This window comes from Cyclopterus lumpus, chromosome 12, assembly GCF_009769545.1.
Source record: "Cyclopterus lumpus isolate fCycLum1 chromosome 12, fCycLum1.pri, whole genome shotgun sequence".
NCBI lineage: Eukaryota > Metazoa > Chordata > Actinopteri > Perciformes > Cyclopteridae > Cyclopterus > Cyclopterus lumpus.
In genome coordinates this window covers 15,351,507-15,368,240 of record NC_046977.1, presented here as the reverse complement: position 1 = coordinate 15,368,240, position 16,734 = coordinate 15,351,507, and the positions used below count along the sequence as shown (strand labels likewise).

Sequence of the window (16,734 nt, the reverse complement as noted above, 5' to 3'; positions counted from 1 at the left end):
TAGAAAATTGCTTGCAGAATATCACACCCTTCCCTTTCAGTTACTATTTCAGCTTCCCGACATGTAACCTGCTGATGCTGTATTCCTTCTAATAATGACGTCTCTGCACTGTTCCAGACTCTGCCAGCGTTCCCAAGCTTCACCAGGACTACACTTGTGTGTCCGGTTATCGAAACTGAAAACCAAAACCATGTGCTTGTGTGCAGAGTTTACCCAGTCACAGGACATGAGGGCTCAAGGACCTCAAGTTTTATATGACAGAAGTGTGACAGTGTGATCGTGTAGGGATCCATTCAGCTTCACACCTGCTGAAAAGCACCGAAAGAGGTCTTTGCCCTTAAACTTAAACTGATAAAAGTATTGCAAAATAGTAATAGCTACACAAGGGACAGAAAGAAAAGCGTAAAAATCACATTTTTGTCTTGCAGCTGCTCATTAAAGAATATGCACCTAATACCTTTGAGCCAATGCCCAAGGACTGCAGGCATCATGCGAGAAAACAAGTGAAATGAGAGACGAAAATTGACTGTGCAGTGCATCTATCCCCTTGGCACTTGATTTTACGGAAAAGAAACATGAGATGAGATAGGAAAAAGTAGTAGCGAAGGCAACAAAACGGTTTCAATTACCACGCTTGTTCTCATTTCCAACCCACAAAATGACATGTTGTCTTTGTGCTGGACCATAAAATCCATCCTATCATAAAATGTCTTGTAGAAGAGAAGTAGGAGAGACATTTCCATGAAAACCAATGTCGCAGGAGGGCCAGAGCGGCTAAATCGACGAGGTTTTGCCGTAACGACTAAAACGAGTGCAGAGAGCCAGAGAAAATGAGTCACTTTTAACAACTTAACTCTTGTCACAGCGTAGGAAGGCACATTGCTATCCCAAGATGATAATTAAGCATGGCGGATTTAGAAAGCTAGTTAGCTAACTAGGTGGCAGCGGGCTAATTAGCTAACTTGTAAATTCTGCCATGCTTTATTGCTACACTGAACAGCGCTGGGTCACTCCTATCCTCTCCTCTCCTCTCCTCTCTGTGGAAGGACAAGCTATCTTGTGCGCTCTCTTTCCTGCAAGCCGCGACAACACTTCGAGGCCCAACCTACGTATGTTGCAACCATAACGACTAACAACGTTCGCCGTTTTCTTTCATACTTGTCGAATGACCACAGAAAACTGTCCGTTCTAATCCTATTATATTTCTGTGGACTCATTCTAATAGTCTGCAGGTGATTCTCTTGCTATTTTAATGTAACAGTCTAATTATAAAAGTTAATTATACTTCTTCTCCCTCGAGGTGATATGTGTCTGCAGAAGTCAGTAGACTCGGCTTTAGGTCTCCAGATCCGGATAAAGCTGAATCTGCTTCTGTCGTGTACATTTTGACGTTTACGTGAGACAGCTCACAACTTCTTTTATACTATAAAGGTGACATGACATACTAATTTGATAAATGGAGACTAGAGAGTCAGAGGACATGGTTTTGTTCATTAGAGGAGACAGGCTTTTCTGGTGGCTTTTATCGTAAAGGTCGACTCTGTGAACAGACAGCATGCAAAGGTCAGAGGTGAGGTGCTGGAGGCTGTGGATAAAAAGACTTACGAATGGAGGAGATGTCTGCAAAAGGATCCTCACCCTCCTCATCGCCGATCAGGTCGTTTATACCTTTCTTGACTTTGCCTCTTTTCAGGACTGTTAAGAGAACAGAGAGGGAGGGAAGAATACTCATGTATGAGTCTTAAATGTCATACAGTGATTGCAATGAAGGAATGGTGATGTTCTGTTTTGCAGAGGAAAAAGGCAGTTGGCAAACTAGAAGATATTTATGAAACCTGGACATCGCATGTAGGTTTTATGACAGCATACTCTGACATTTTAGATTGAGATTGCAATATATATATATATATATATATTGTGAGTGATATGTTCAGGAAAAAACATTTATGTATTAATTATTAATTGAAAGAGAAGTAAAAGACAGCAAAAAAGAAAAAAAACTGGAAATGGAAATCCAAACACAACTATTCTGGACAAACTATTTCTTTAACATAGATTTGTGAAACAAAGATGTCAATTATGGCATGAAAAACAAGCATTTTAAAATTGTATTTCAATGAAACAACCCTCATATGGTTTATGTCCAGGTTATGTGTGTGTGGCAAAGTGTAGAGGTGAACTAATTGGAATATATGAATAGCAGGCATCAATCATGTTTTTCATTTGGAGATTTTCCGCTTTCGTGCTTGAAGCAAGCCTTGGAATGAAAAGGCTGCCAACGCAACGTGAACTCGACCGTCACATGACCAGCTCCGTGTCACCTGAGTGGTGGGTGGGATGGAAGTCAACCTGTTTAATTACATCTAACGGTAGATATATAATTTTAAACAAATAATGATAAAAAATCACCACTACTAAGTCAGTCAGCAATGATTGGCACTTTGCTCCACTACTCATACCTGCCATTCATCTGACGGGGCAACTCCACATGTTCTGCTCTAACAACATTAGAGTGGTTTTCTATGGCTGTGGACTCAGACTTTTTAATCCCTGATATGTAACTAACTGAAAAATAGCAAACACATTTCCATATGCGTGCGTGTGTGTGTGTGTGTGTGTTGGGGAGCTTGGTATTGGGAATTTTCTTCAGCAAATCCAATCAGACTAAAGCTGTAAATCCCACTAATTAACCCTTGCCCTCACACCAGGCCTAATGGACTGACATCATGGGCGAGAGAGAAAGAGAGAGAGAACTGAGTTGCAGCGTGCTCCCTTTACATTAAAGACAAAATATAAAGTGGAACTGGAAACCTTGATTGCCACTCAAATAACATCACTATAAGTGGTCATTATATGATTGATGGTTATCTGGCATGGCTTCTACCATCACATATTGCAGTTGTGCAATAGGGATTAATGTAAAGCTAAGGAACCGCCTTACTTTCCTTTTTACTGTAGTGTTACCTATTTAAATAATAAAATATATATATATATATATATATTAAAAGTGTTAATATAGCAGCAAACAACTGTTTGCTAGGTAAAGATATAGTGGAGTAATGTCTACCTGAGCAGTCATTCTCCCTCTGTAGTCGAGAACCAATCCTTTGGTTCACGACATATTTCTTTCTAGATTGGTGAAGGTGTGACCCGCCCTCTGATTGGCCGACCCTGATATTCTTACCCTTATGCCTAACCCAACAAATGCAGGCAACGAGTACTAGCCAATCAGAGGCAAACAAACAAAACATCTGGCTTCCCTCACAGGTAAACACTATTAGCCATGCCAGCACAGTTGCACTGTTAGCTTCTAGCCGTCGTCTCAACCATCTCCATGTTGGGAGGCATGTGCATGCCTTCTCAGCTTTCTGTATTAAAGTTTCAAGAAACATATGATGGTTTAAATTTTCTATAAAAATGCCGTACAGATGCTCAAAACAATACAGCATTTCTACATGTAGTTCACAATGTGCAACAACTCAAAGAATTGGGCCTTTGGGGAACACCTGAATTTCTGGACAAATTTAGAATCGTATAGCTGAGATCCAAATAAACCTCCACTCCAAAAGAGAACCAGATCACATTCTCAGCCGATCATTTACAGTAAGAGCAGCACATTGATGCTGTAAATAAGCTATTATTACATGGAAATGAGTAACTGCTCCTCCTTCGGTGATGGACTATGGTGAAGGAGGCAACAGATACTCAGCCTTCTTTTTACCTGGAAGGTTTTGTTTCCTCTTGTACCACGCACCATCCAGCGGGGACTTCTCCTCTGCAATCTCATCCTCCTCTTCCAGCAACACCTCCTCTGCAATGAGAGAGAGAGAGAGAGAGAGATAAAGGAATAGAGAGAGGAGAGAGGGACTTTCTATTAATTTGTCATGCTTTTCTAACACAACAAACACATGCATGCCAGCTCTCACACTGTTTCAGAGATGAGTCTGACCTGCTTTGCAGATCCACTCCAAGTACCCGGTGAGCTCTCTCTCGATCTGCTGCTGCCTCCGGAGCTTCAGGAACTCCTGCCTCTTCTCCACACGCTCTCTTTCTTTGGCAAATTCTCTGTTGAAACATATACACAGATATTGTGTATGAATAAATCAAAAAGAATAAATAGATGTTTTTATCACATTTGAAGGTAATTTTTTTTTTTCTTCTCGTGTCAAAAATCTGCCAGGACCTGCACATTCACAGCAACAAACCGGATTATGTGAATTACCAAAATAACACATTTGTGAGATACTGCATCATGGGAATGAAGGGAATAAGGGGCTCAAGTGTACATCTGCAAGATTATCTAATGTGGAGATCAGAACGCAGCGCAGCTGCTGAGGGCACGAAAGAGGAAAAAGGCCGTTGGCAAACTAGAAGATATTTATGAAACCTGGACATCGCATGTAGGTTTTATGACAGCATACTCTGACCTTTTAGATTGAGATTGCAATATATATATATATATATATATATATATATATATATATATATATATATATATATATATATATATTGTGAGTGATATGTTCAGGAAAAAACATTTATGTATTAATTATTAATTGAAAGAGAAGTAAAAGACAGCAAAAAAGAAAAAAACTGGAAAAGGAAATCCAAACTATCTAAACTATTCTGGCCAAGCTATTTCTATGAGCCCACGAATGGATACAAGAGAACTTTCAGAAATTCTTTCAGATGTTGTATAACTGTAAAAAAAATGTTTTGGGGAAAAACAATTCTGTGAACTATACTTTCATAATATGAGATAGTTTCCGAATACGCCCCTATGTTGGTTCGGTTTAACAGCCGAGAGCAGGCAACGCAGAGTGAAAGTGTTCGTGGACATCAAGCCTCCAATGCTGTGAAGCTGTGTTTGCATCCTAAACTGCAGTAGCTGATGTCACTCTCGTATCTGCATGCCGTAACATACTAAATTTCATAATGTCACCTACCCCTATCCAACAGTGATGGGAGAAGAAATCGAAAGAGTTGACTGAAATGAAATTATTTACATAATAATTGTCGCAAACAAGTCATGATCTTTTTTCTCACTGCAACCATCGTTTCACAACGTTATTCACGTGGCATTGTGATTCTCGAGATTTTTGAGTTCTGAAACGTCGACACTCAACAGATCTCGTGGTTTGTAGAAACGGCCAAAAAGAATCTGTCAACTGGGTTGTTAGCGATGAAAATGTTTCAGGTGTTTGCAATGCAAATACCATTTTTATATTTATTACATTTTGAATATATAAACTAAACACAAAACAAACTCAAGCACTTTATTGTGAAAATTGTGAGCATTTTATTGTGAAATTACAGTGCTGATTCTCCACAATCTCTAGTCACTCACTTTACACATTTTATCTTATTTTACTTTAGTATCGTTTTTTTATTCCTCTATTTTTATCTTGTACATTGTTTACCCGTGTGTATTTTTATCTTGTACATTGTCTATCTTTGTTGTTTGTTGCTACTGGCTGGCTGTGGGCCATCAAACGAAATTTCGTTGTATAACAACAATGACAATACAAACCTCTTTATCTCATCTTTATCTCTTTATCTCATATCGGCAAAACGGAGTTTGTAATCTGCAATAATCTGCATGATATGTGATTTTGCTAAGAGCATACCTGGAATATGTGTGTTTATGTTTAGCGTTGACTTACCCAGAGAGGACACCGAGCACCAGGTTGAGCATGAAGAAGGAGCCGATGATGATGAGAGGGATGAAGTAGAGCCAGTTCCAGGTGTTTCCTGCTACATCATTGGTCTGGACACACATTCACACACACAGACGGAAGCATAAACAAGCAATTCTCATTACACCTACATACTGTAATATAAACATATATATTGTTATATCATCAAGAAAGCGTACGCATAGTTCAGATGCGTACGCATGTACACATCTGAACATGTAATGCTCAATGTCCTCATGAACAGGTAAAGTGTGAAACCTAAAACAAAAATGCAAAGAAACATTACACAAGTCTTTTAAAAATGACTTTTGTTTTATCACTATATTGTACATATGCTTGATTCGAGTGAGAAAGTCCTCTGTGTAAGAAATGGCAAATGAAGATGAAATAACATCATCAGGTCATTTGGTTTTGAATGAACCAGCTTGACCTGACAGTGTATGAATATGTTTTTTGCCGCATTCCCATTCCTCATCCACAGCTGCGTAGAACAATTTTCACAAACTTGGCTGACTGAACAAAAATGTGTGCCATCTTGCCTCATTAGAAATTTATTAACAATTTGAAAGAAGAAAAAAAAAGAAGTGGAACAAAGCAATTTAAAAAGTCTCTCCGTCATCTCTGAAGCAAACAAAGCCAACAACAACTATCACGGTGAAACAACAACGAGTTACAGCTCAGAAACATCCACCTAGAATAAAAAGCTCACAGGCAAAGCGGTGTGACCATTCAGTCTCTTATAATGAGCAGTCATGGCTGGGACAGACACACACACACACACACACACACGCACGCACACACACACGCACACACACACACCTGTGGACTGGTCGCAGTCACACGTTGGCTGTAATTGTTTCGGGGCGGCTGAATCAGCAGGCCTGAGATCTCTATTATGCACCCGGGTATGTGAGATGAACATATACAGTAGCACACCCTCCATCTCACATGTCAGTGGAGAGCAGCAGCCCACACACACCAGGATAAATGGCCATTAGAATTTCCCCATGTTGCTCGCCAACAATTCTCCCCCCCCCCCCCCGTGTCCAGCATCCCGTCACGTCTTTTTCTGCGTCTCTCCCTGGAATATTTAGTTCAATATTAGCTCTCCACATTAAGTTAAATTATCCCGGTACAAACATTCCATAAGCATCCTTTAATCTCCTCCGAGGCAGTTCGGTACAATGAAGCAGAAATGGATGTTTAAATATGCTTATTTGCTTACATCCCAGGAGCCTGGATGTTGTGAGCTTAGCTTAGCATAAGCAGATGGAAACAGCTAGCCGGGCTCTGTCCAATGCTCAGAAATACGCCGACAAACACCTCTTACGCTCACTGTTTAACAAGTGGTATCTTGTTTGTTGAGCCCGCACATGAACAGGCTTTATAGCAGGTAACACGCTGGTACTATTTGTTTTGCGAGCAGCAGCTGGGTGCAGTGGCTGAGTGTAGCTCCCAGAAGTTGTGATGTCATGGTGAGCTTTAGGGCATGCCACTTCCACTTTTTCGGCTCAGTCCCATCGCTCTCCAAAACAAACATTCCTGCCCCGCACCATTCGAGAAACAGACAGCAAACAATCAGATTTCGCTGTTACCGATACAGGGTCAAATATGTCCCATTGTGAGTTGGTGGAGACCAAAACAGAGCGCAAAGAAGAGAAAATATTGGACAAATTAAAGGACCAAATGGGATGCTGGAAGGTTTAAAGTGTTCCCTATCCCAGATAGCTTCTCTCTCTCTGGGGAACTCTGGATCGGAAATGCGATCGGTTGTGTCCCTTGAGGAGGGACTATTCTCGCCCGTTGAGAGGGCCTTAATTCTTCAGCTGACTGCTCAGGCAGGCGAGCTGAGTTCAGTGTGCAAATGTTTTTTTACAATTTGGAACAAGAACATAAATGGACAGTTGCTTTTGGTCTAAACAAGGATCAAACTAAACGACAGCAGCACAATGGCTCAACAGAAGAAGGGATGCTTCTTGACGACTTCATCATTTCATCCGCAGAAAGACCAGCATGTCAGGCTGTACCGTAGCCACTGGGCAGCATGGATGGACATCCATCACTTCAATTCATCATATGTCACTTCAGGATGGAGGGTGTGATCCAGTATGCTATATTGCAAACAGCCTCTGGCAACACGAGACAAACACATCTGTGGTTCCCTCTACATTTATTCATATACACTAAGATGTTTGTGTTCACGATTTCGCTTCAAGTCTGCAGGTTGTTTGTAATGCATTTTGAACAAATTTGACAATCTCTTACTTTATAATCATACGTGGAAACCAACCCCCCCCCCCCCCCCCTCCCCCACCCCCCCCCCACCCCAAAATAATTGTTTTACCTTTACTGAGCTGATGTTTACTATTCAATATATTCCTCCTAAAAATATTGTCCCTGAGGTGGTTGAGGTCAAAATCAAGAACCTTTACAACATATTGGAAGATGGAAATAACAGTCGTTCATAGGCGTACAGACCTTTGAATATACAGGTCACCATATTCTAAATATGTTCCAAGTGAAAGGCTCTGCTTTGGAGCCCACCTTTAAGCTCTGGGTATGGAGCCAGGCAATGAGATTAAAACGCACAGCGTGCACAGCAAGAGAGCAAATACAGGGCATATGGCAATCAAAGCCACTGGCTATACTAATTAAGTTCATTACAAAACTACTGATGCACTAAGTTGCCTTCAGCAGCGCTTCTAATGACCCCATATGTTGTTAAGTGCAATGCAATGACAGAAGAACAAAAATACAAGAGTAAAATGGAGCTATGAATATCGTACGGTCTATCTACACAGAAAAACTGAAAAGGTTCAAATCAATCTTGCAAAATCTAATCCAACAAATTTATGGTACTCAAAAAAAAAGAAAACACATACCAACCATTCTGTATAAAAAAGAACAAACATATGGGACTGAAAACAGGACCTCCATGGTGGATGTCGAACGTTGCCTCCTACATTTTGTTGACGTAAAAATGAACTTCAGTGACTTATATATTATTATAAGTAATATTCACTGATCTTGATGTTTTCATACGAGTTCACTTGATATCGTTATTCCACCTCTGTTATTTCCATGAGTCATCGCTGGCTGACTGCTCTGAATGATCAGCGAGGAAAAAGCAAACGCTGCCACATAATTTGGAGTCATGCATCATGCAGTAGTGGTTTGACAGTGTACTCCCACTCTCTCAGCTTACAGTGCTCTCACACACACACACACACACACACACACACACACACACACACACACACACACACACACGCGCACACACACACACACACACAAACTTTCTCTGATGCCAAGGGAAGCCTGCTGAGATAAAGACAGCCACTCTGAATCCATTCTGCAGCTCCTTACAGTCCTGAAACATTCACAACAAGCAGCAGTGTCTGTGCTCAACAGCTCCGGTGGCACAGAGAGCAAGAGGTCTTCAGAGGGCTGCCTGGAGAAGAAGAAAGCATCAAAACAGTTTGATTTGAATTTTGGGCTCCTATCATCTCTCGTTGAGTCTTTGTATTTTTCTCTTTTGACACCGACTGAATTTGCTGCGTGCTAATTTTAGTCATATTTATTTAGCCAGCTTGACTTCAAGACTTAGGTAGTGTGGCCGAGTGGTCTAAGGCGCTGGATTTAGACTCCAGTCTTTTAGGAGGCTTGGGTTCAAATCCCACCACTGCCATTCTTTCTTGCCCTCGATGGACTGACGGCCTGTCCAGGGTGTCCCCTGCCTTCGCCCTATGTCAGCTGGGATAGGCTCCAGCGCCCCCGCGACCCTAATGAGGATAAGCGGTATTGAAAATGGATGGATGGATAGACTTCAAGACTTGAACAATTGCAACACCGCAACAAACACGTAGCGACGTGTTTAACGCGTCATACCGCACACACACAACAACGGGCAGAAGCTTGAGTAAAAGCTAATGCTAGCCATGTTAACCTGAAACAAACACAATTTCCAACACCAGGCAACTAAATGAGCACAACGAGAGCACGCTGACGGTACACAAGCGTATAGCGGGGCCATTTACGTGGAGCATTTGCACTCGGACGGCCTATCATCAGCCTTCCAAGGACACACACGCTCTATGGCTGTCCATCTGGTGGCTGAATCATGGTACTGCACTCATTGTAAAGGCATTGGCCTTCAATAGTCATGAGAAGGTCAAATAGACCAATGGGTTATGGTTTTCTTTAAATAGGAACAAGTATAGAAGGTCTGATTGATACATTTCTTCTTCAAAATAAAGTTCGAAAAAGTTGTATTGAGCTGTGATTAAACCCTACAGTGACGTCTTAATGGAATGATGTGTTTTACTGTTTAACTGAGGACATTTCAAACAACACAAAATGTACACAAATTAACAAAAGTTGAATATTCCACCTTAACATGCCCGCACTAAAACCACACTAACTTTGCTCTGCTTCACTTTAGTCTGTGCACAGGTAATATCCAGCTGTTATGATATGGTTTGCTAGAGGTTTTGGGCTGCGACATTCAAAAGGTTTGATTTTTGTTGCCTTAGCACCAGGATTGATGCTTCCAGATTATTACATTCGCACACACAGTTTCTTTTTAAATCCAAGTACTAAACAAGTATGAGTGCTGGTATTCAGACTAGTTTATTTTGAGGCCTTTACCTCCATGGTAACCTGCCTTCAGCTGACACTATCTGCACCCGGCACCAAACAGCTGACAGACAAAGTTAGAGAACAGTTTGTTAAACAAAGAGGAGCTTAATAGCACTAGTATGTATCAGGTGGACACAAATACGTCTCCAAATGATACTCGAGTGAGCTACAGTTCATCCGCTGAGGTTTAAGATCTTAAGATCCACCTACAGCTCCGACTTGTGCACACAGTATCGATAAAAGTCTCCTCTGCGCCGCTCTATTTTTACCAGGATTTGACGAGCACAAGATGTCGCCCTGACAAGGTCAAGGTGCACCTGCCTCCGTCGGCTCTAATGAAGTGAGAGGAAAAGGTGCATGCGACCCCTCGCGTCACACACACACACAAACACACACACATTAAACTTCACAAACATTAAACTTCACAAACTCACATGCAGATCTTAATAAACATTGTAAGATTCCAATCATGTTAACTCATCTTTTTTTTTTTAAATGTGCTCTGATCCCATCGCTTATAGCAATAAGCTGATGGTAAAATGGTATTATAACAAATGTGAGCAAACACGATGTGAAGTGACCGGCCATGACACGGCAGAGGTAATTAGGGCCCCGTCGAAATTTGATGGCAGCCGTTGCATTGCCAGGAGAGACAGAGGAAATGTAATAAAATCACGAGGCGTGAAGCAAAGATTGCCACATTATCAACGCTGAGAAACCACCCACGCATCCTGCTGCTGCTACAACGGTGCCACTTCCCCACTGACTAAAGCAGCATCCCTCGTATGAATCAGTGCACGCCTTTGGCCTCTTTTGTGGATCGCCGTCACGGCATTTGCATTTCTGCAAAAACAAAGTGTAGTGGACACAGACGGGCATGGTGGGATCATTTCAAGATGGTACTTGTGTTTCTCAAAGTTTCTTCAGAGAAACTGTCCAAACTTAATACATTTCAGCTCATTGGATTTTGTTGAATATGAACGTTTACAACGTTTATTAAAGTAAGATATGAAAATGAATGATGCATCATATATATTTATATATATTTTTTTCCGTATATATGTACCGGTAAAGCAACTTTTATTGGAATGAACGAGGCATAATCCCAGAATAAATGAGCTATTCTCCTCACACTTGTATGAGTCCTCACAAGAAAAAACAAGCGCAATTGACATTTGTTTACATTCAGCGGACAAGGACCGCTCGACCGCTCGAGTGAAAGGCAGGAGGAGCCCGTTGTTACGGTCATCGGAAAACTTCATGGGGAGTAGTTTAGGGTGGAGGGGTAACACAGTCTGTTTACGGTTTCCTAGACCAAAATGGTGGTAATGATGGTGGTGATCGTCGTCGTTATAATCATCATCATCATCATCATCATCATCATCATCATCATCATCATTATCATCATCATCATCATCACTCCTTTACTTTAATCAAGTAGTTTCTAGAGGTTAGGTGACAGATCGCAACCAACTGAAACTTCTCCAGTGTGCCAAGGGTGTATGGAGAAGTACAGATGAGACGCCAGTGGAAACATAGCGGTGCAACACGGACTCCGTGAAGAGGATCCGCTCCCTATTTTGATATGAAGGCTCATTTTAAGGTAACAAAAACGCAACGATTCTGATTTTCAGGTGATTATACACTTAAGGAAACATACGCAATATAGTATATCGTTCATATTCTATTCAATTCATGCCAAGAGCCATTTCTACACACTGTACCTTTAACAAGTCAGATATGATCTTGTTGCTGCTGGCAGGTGATAACATGGCAACAATATCTGAAGGGAAAAAAAGGTGAACATGTTCTGCGATGGAGAGAGATGAACAATATGGCATGTTCCGTTCACGGCCAGAGGCGATTCAGATCGATTATCGTGCGCAAATGTCAAAATCAACAGCGCTCTACAATAATATCCAGTTTTCACCGTGAACACTGATTATTAACAAAGCAGGAATACTTTAGCGGATGCAGGGGAGGAAGGAAATATGAAGAAAAAAACCCAGCAAATGAGAATAATATGGAAGGAAAATGCTTATCACCTTCCTATGCGTGGCTGCGTATTCCACCATAATCTGGCCTCCAACGTTCGAGAGTTGCATATCCGTAACATCCACCATGTGATTTAGCCGCAAAAGACGACACTGATGGGAGGATATTTCGCTCGAGTCAAAAGCTCTGCAGCGGCTGGCAACATTATGATCATTAGCATAAGCTGATATCTCTCTTCATTTGCACTCTCTTCCTCTCTTCCTCTGCTTTCATGATTCAAAGGGTTCAATTTGGTGTCATTCTCTCACTCCCAGGCTCTCACTGGGTGTGGAGGCTTGGATTTCACCGTGTACTAGGACAGGCTGGTATGAAATGCCTCAGCATAAAGGAGACCTTGTAGCTTCTACGGTACCCATTTATTTTAATGAAAGTTCCAACGGAGGCCACAGAATTTCAATCCTGGCCGTTCGTTTTGCAGCCCCACAACACATTAGCATTAATGAGGCAAAAACAGCACCGCATTCAATAAATGCAGGGGGCATATTGCCACAGGTCCTGGTGACATCATTCATTATGAAACACAAAGGGCAGTTTTAATAATTCAGTCCCAGGCCAAAAAGAAAAACGTTAACAGCTTCTCAAAGTCTCCCATTGGCTTCAAATATGGATGCATCGCATTTCCTTCTAGATAACCAGGACTATTTGAAAAGGAATATTTACTGTAGTTGATTTGAATAATTGTATTCAAGAATCATGATGGGACAATTTCTAAATATATAATTCAAGTTAAAAAAAGGAAATGTTACAAGCATGCATTTTATTTGAATTCTCTAAGTTGTCAAATATGTCAACACATCACAGAACAGTAATTCAATGACCCACTTCCTGACAGAAACTACTGTTTAACAAAAGACTCATAACATATCAGGTTCCACAGAGCCCTCTCATCAGCACCATCATCACAACCAAAGTGTTATAGTCTGAACATGGCCTCAGTGTCTTTTCAAATATAACATCTTTAAGGCTCATTTAAAATGACAGTTGTCTTCCCGTCCCTGATTCGGCTTTCAAACTGGACTTCCCGGCTTCTCTCATCACTGGCAACTGCAGCAGCATGCTCACACCACGAGAAGGAAGGCACATTGTCGGTCTGAATGGGGCCTCCATGGGGCCTCCATGTCACCACTCCCTCCGGTTGAAAGAATAACAGAAGCTGCTGGGAGACCAGAGGATCCTGGGACGTGGCCTCGCCGGGGGGAAGCGAAGTTATGAAGGACGATAGAAGGGGCAGTGTGTGTGGGGGGGGGCAGGCTGGTAATGATGGGGAGAAGTACTCTACATTTTCTTTTGCACCATTAGAGAGAAAGGTCTGAGCAATCCCCCTCAGGGCAGAGGCAACATAGTCATCAATCTGCGGGGTTAACGCTGGGTTACGGGAATATATATAATCCACAGAATAAAGCCCCTGGATGCTATTGTGGCCTTATGATGTTTTAGACTCCAACCCCAACCCCCACCCCCAGCCTGCCCTGCTTCTGTACCAATAGTGAATATACATTTGTATACTCCGGATATGAATGCACACATGGCACGCACGCTCCACTGCATTGACACAAATACACCTATGGCTCTGTCCCACTAAAGAAGGTCGTCAAGGTTTCTCCTCTTTTTTTTTCTCTTTGTTGTAGACGTTCTTTGCAGGGGGGGGGGGGGGGGGGGGGGGAGTCGCAGGTACTTTGAGAGGTGCTGATCGCATGGTCAGTCAAGATGAATCAAAGAAATGTGTCATCACTTAAAGGAACAAGAACCACTATGAAAAACAATAACCACCATTTACTATCACCTCTGCAATGACACACTTATGTTCCCGTCCTTAACATTCTCTGCCAGAGAATATACGGAAAGACTTCCTTTCCCATGCGCTACTCTTTGTTTACACTGATTAGCAACTTCAGATGCGAGACTGGAGTTGGAGTTGAGAGACGACGTGTGCGAACGTATTGTTTCTCAAGTTGCCCGTTTTCAAATTATTTTCTACGTAGTCGTCGTCCGACTAGCTGGGTTCCCAGATTGCATTTGGGCTAATGTGTTCTGCCTCTGCTGCCCTCCGACTGTTTACCAGCATTCAACTAAAGTCTGCTCCGACTATAAACAGAAACCAGAACGCTTCCAATGTCTTATAAAATCGTGTCTTATTACTACATATCAATAGGTTAGCTTGGGGTAAAACAAAACACAAGACCTCTCACTCAGGCTGGATCATCGGGCTAAATTAAACCTGTAGCTTCCTTTCTGGTAAATATATCGTGCTCATGGATTTAGACCATTTAGAATGTTGTTTGAGCATTCACACCCGTCAGACAGCCTCCACGGCTGCGGTTCATGTAATGGATCTCACACTTGTTATGATATGCTGATGTTTCTCAGACACAGTGAGCGAGTAACCAAAGGCTTCAACAGACGGACGGTCAGCAAGGTATTGAACTTCTGTGAAAACACTCTCCAATGAGCACAACACCGTCTGTGCGTAGTGAAGTACAACCTGAAGCAATCAGGGAAATCAAAACAGTCCCAAAATGTGTCTCGGTTTGCCTCAACGGGACGTATGAATGGTCTCTGAAAGGCAATTTAGAAAACGACCCCACCGTACGCCTTCATGGATGTGAATCATTCCCGTCCACAAACAGGAAAAAGGCAGAGAGAAGAAGAAAAATAAAGTACGCCGTACGTCGAGAAGTACCTGGTTGAATAGGCGGTCAGGAAGAAGTACAGTATGCCACACAAAACGGCTGCGGTAAAAATAACTGTCGGATCAAAAGGAATGATTGAGCTCAACGGAAAGAAAAAGACTGAATAGAAAGAAAAAGTACCGACTGGGAGAGGAGACATTTTCGGGTCACAGCAGCGTGGGTCGGTATCGCTTAGGATAATGAGCTAGAAAAAGCTACGGGAGATGTTTGGAGAGAGACAAGGATGAAGAGCAAGAAGAAGAAGAAGAAGAAGAAGAAGAAGAAGAAGAAGGAGGAGGAGGAGGGGGAGAGATGGCTCCGCAAATGGCTCACAATGTAGTGACAGTTATCTGCCCTCTCCTGGGAAAGGAAAAGATGAAGTGGAGGGAGAAGGGAAAGGAAAGGAAAGGAGAGGCACTTTGGAATGAAAAGAAGGTAGAGTGGAAGAATATAAATTAAATGTGGTAGACAACAGAAGAGATACATGAGAAGTACTGCAAGTAATGCAACAACTAAATAATTTGGAAAGTAAAATGTATCCAGAATAATTGATTATGAGCTAAAGGTAATGTTCCTAAAGAGATCTTTGTCTTTTGGTTAAATTATTCCAGCGAAGGGACTTTTTGATGCGACAATATGCTTGTAATTTAGTTTTTTTTTAAAAACCAAATATCAACAGACCCTCTTCCCTCATATGAACATGTGTCTCTTAGCCACACGTCTCACGCACGTCTGGTGGACACCCACCTAAATCAAGGCCGGTGGTCTACACAGGCCGCACGACAGCTCGTGTATCACTTCCACGATAAATGTGTAACCCGCGACCAAAAGACACAGGCGGAGGACTGAAGCTGCGGCTGCTTCAGCAACATCTCCGGTGAAGGCGGTGTTAGGTACAATTTGTGCTAAGTGTGTTGAATATTACACAGCAAAAAATAGCAAATGAAAGAATCCGATATGGAGCATTTCCATTGGGTCCTGATGGGCAGGTTGGCACCTGGTATCTCAGCTTCCACCGTCAGAGTGTAAATGGCTCTAGGCTAATTTAAAGTCATAAATCACAGTGTTTTTGAATTGAGTTTAACTACTACCATCTACTAAACCAGCTTAATGTGCCAGAGGCAGCCTTTCATCACACGTTCACTGTGTAAACACTGTGAATCAATTTTTTTTGTCTTGATGGAAACTCATGTGCAAAAACTGATGAAGCTTCGAAGTCAGCCAGCCGCAGTGGTATTAGCCCAGACACGTTTTAGTTATGCCTGGTTGGGCTTCGCTCATCCTTTAGGGATTCTTGTTTTCCTTTTTGTCTTCTTGAATTGTGCATTTAAAAAAAAAAAAAAAGGCACCATTGTGCTTTTGGCTGACCTTTTAAAAAACACACAGAAGAGCTGGCATTTTAGATAACAACACTGTTTAGGTCGGTGACAGAGGGAACAGTGACCAAGTTGTCTAAGACACAAGCCACACGGCCGTAACAGCTCAGCTTTGTCCCCAGGTTGTAAAACTAAATGTAATGTGTCCTCTCATTCTCTACTTTAGAATATAATGCAAGGCTGTGGTTTATAATTGTTCAAGCAAAAAAAAATAAAAATGATCTGTGTTTTTCCTCCGAAACAGCTAATGTACAGTGTACAGACAATAGCTGCACACTGGTCTCACTTCCAGGGTGTCAA

The 16,734-nt window shown here is 41.9% G+C and overlaps 1 protein-coding gene and 1 non-coding gene across 2 annotated transcripts in view; one reads left to right on the top strand and one right to left on the bottom strand.

The window, feature by feature from the left end:
• cacna1bb (calcium channel, voltage-dependent, N type, alpha 1B subunit, b) overlaps window positions 1-16,734 on the bottom strand; it is a 135,663-nt gene that overhangs the window by 66,078 nt on the left and 52,851 nt on the right. The window contains 4 exon segments of the mRNA XM_034546505.1: window positions 1,606-1,695; window positions 3,722-3,811; window positions 3,950-4,065; window positions 5,664-5,767. Of these exon segments, the coding sequence (XP_034402396.1) occupies window positions 1,606-1,695; window positions 3,722-3,811; window positions 3,950-4,065; window positions 5,664-5,767 (400 nt within the window).
• On the top strand, window positions 9,303-9,384 carry trnal-uag. The gene has a single exon. It is a non-coding gene; the product is annotated as a tRNA-Leu (tRNA).